This window comes from Piliocolobus tephrosceles, chromosome 6 (assembly GCF_002776525.5).
Source record: "Piliocolobus tephrosceles isolate RC106 chromosome 6, ASM277652v3, whole genome shotgun sequence".
Taxonomy (NCBI): domain Eukaryota; kingdom Metazoa; phylum Chordata; class Mammalia; order Primates; family Cercopithecidae; genus Piliocolobus; species Piliocolobus tephrosceles.
In genome coordinates this window covers 162857976-162859909 of record NC_045439.1, presented here as the reverse complement: position 1 = coordinate 162859909, position 1934 = coordinate 162857976, and the positions used below count along the sequence as shown (strand labels likewise).

Below are 1934 nucleotides of genomic sequence, written 5' to 3'. Positions count from 1 at the left end.
TGCTGTGTATAAAGGATAATACAGGGAGACTATCAGTTTTCAGAATGGTGCACTGGTGTTCTGCTGTGTATAAAGATGACCAGGAAGCTTTGTTTTCCTTATTGTCATGATGACCAATCCTTGGCTTTTAGGGTGTGATGTTTCCACTGTTATGTTTTTGATGATCGGAGGATGCTTTTGAGTGAACCTCGTAATCTTTGAAAGCTCTCTTGCTTTATGACACAAGTTGATCCAGGCTCTTCCTATATATTTCCTGCCTGAGACACAAAGCCAGCCAGTTTTCTAAAGAGTTTCTGTTCACTTTAGCATTAAATAATACTTAGAACGCACTCTGGGTGCTAGATGAAATTCTTCTTTTTTTGGAGCTGGGATCTCACTTTGTCACTCAGGCTGGAGTGCAGTGGTGTGCTCTTGGCTCATTGTAACCTCCACCTTCCAGGCTCAAGCAGTCCTCTCAACTCAGTCTTCCAAGTAGCTGGGACCACAGGCATGCGCCACCACGCCCGGCTAATTTTTGTAGTTTTGGTAGAGATGGCGTTTCACCATGTTGCCCAGATTTGTCTCAAACTCCTGAGCTCATGTGATCTTCCTGCCTCAGCCTCCCAAAGTGCTAGGATTACAGATGTGAGCCACCGTGCCCAATCAAAATTCTTTATTAATAATAGAGTAATACCACTTATCATGACTCATTTCACCTGTGTGCAGATGGATTGGATGTCCAATTTCGTTTTAATTCTAGGTGGGAATGATGGTTAGATGCTGCCGAGCGTATGAAGAAGTGTGTGAAGGCGATGTTGGCAAAGTCATTAAGCTGGACAGAGATGGATTGCATGATCTCAATGTGCAGTGTGACTGGCAGCAGAAAGGGGGTACCTACTGGGTTAGGTACATTCATGTGGAACTTATAGGTGAGCACATTCTTTGTTCAGTGCTTTTGCTTTTTCTTAGAGACAGAATTCCTATAAATGAATGCTGATTATAATGATTTGTTATTGAAATCTGTAGGCTATCCTCCACCAAGTTCTTCTTCTCACATCAAGATTGGTGATAAAGTGCGGGTCAAAGCCTCTGTTGCCACACCGAAATACAAGTGGGGATCTGTGACTCATCAGAGCGTGGGGGTTGTGAAAGGTAATATTATCTGGGTAATAAAATTCCTGCTGTTAACTTTTCATTAACGCATGTGTACTCAGTATTTCTTTTTGTTTAAGCACAAAAAAGAAAACAAGTGTGAGGAAAGAGATAGAGTGTTCTTTTGCTTGTCGGTGCCTTCTGCCAAAGGCTACAGAGGAACTCACCTGCAGTGAAACAGTCAGATTTATTAATATTAACTCATTGCAGTGCAGGAGAACACACACCCTGGGGAATGGGTGTCTCCATCAGAGGGAGTAAGTGAGGACTAAAGAAGTTTATGTTGGGTATTTGGGGGAGGGGTCGAAGAAGCAGGGGTAATTCTAAGACAGGGTGTCTTAATACATTTACCTAGCAGGCAGAAAGAATGGAGCCATGCTAAAGTCATGATTGGTAAGGAAGCAGTCATTCATATCACCAGATAGGGGACTGTGTGGTGGTTTGTGGTTGTCTGTGGTTTGGATTAGAATCGACTTTAATCATACACGGTTAAGGAGGGGTTTTGGTTGTGCCTTGATCCATCAGTCACAGAGTGGCCTTATCTGATGCTGGTGTTCTGTAAACTTGTCCTGTCAGTTGTTCTGTGAAATGGCCTAACACTGACATTAACAGGCCAGCTCCTGACTGTCAGGACTGCTTTTTCTTTCTCCCCCGCTGACCAGGCTGGAGTGCAGTGGGGCCATCTCGGCTCACTGCAACCTCCGCCCCTGGGTTTAAGCGATTCTCCGGTCTCAGGCTCCAGAGTAGCTGGGAATACAGGTGCCCACCACCATGCCTGGCTAATTTTTGTATTTTTAGTAGAG

At 44.3% G+C, this 1934-nt stretch overlaps 1 protein-coding gene across 7 annotated transcripts in view; it reads left to right on the top strand.

Moving 5' to 3' along the window:
- The window catches only part of HERC2 (HECT and RLD domain containing E3 ubiquitin protein ligase 2), a 135740-nt gene that overhangs the window by 131725 nt on the left and 2081 nt on the right, over positions 1-1934 (top strand). For all 7 annotated transcript variants that reach the window (XM_026447194.2, XM_026447193.2, XM_026447191.2 and 4 more), the window contains 2 exons: positions 740-908; positions 1006-1131. In XM_026447194.2, coding sequence (XP_026302979.1) covers positions 740-908; positions 1006-1131 — 295 coding nt within the window. The remainder of the gene's footprint in view (positions 1-739; positions 909-1005; positions 1132-1934) is intronic.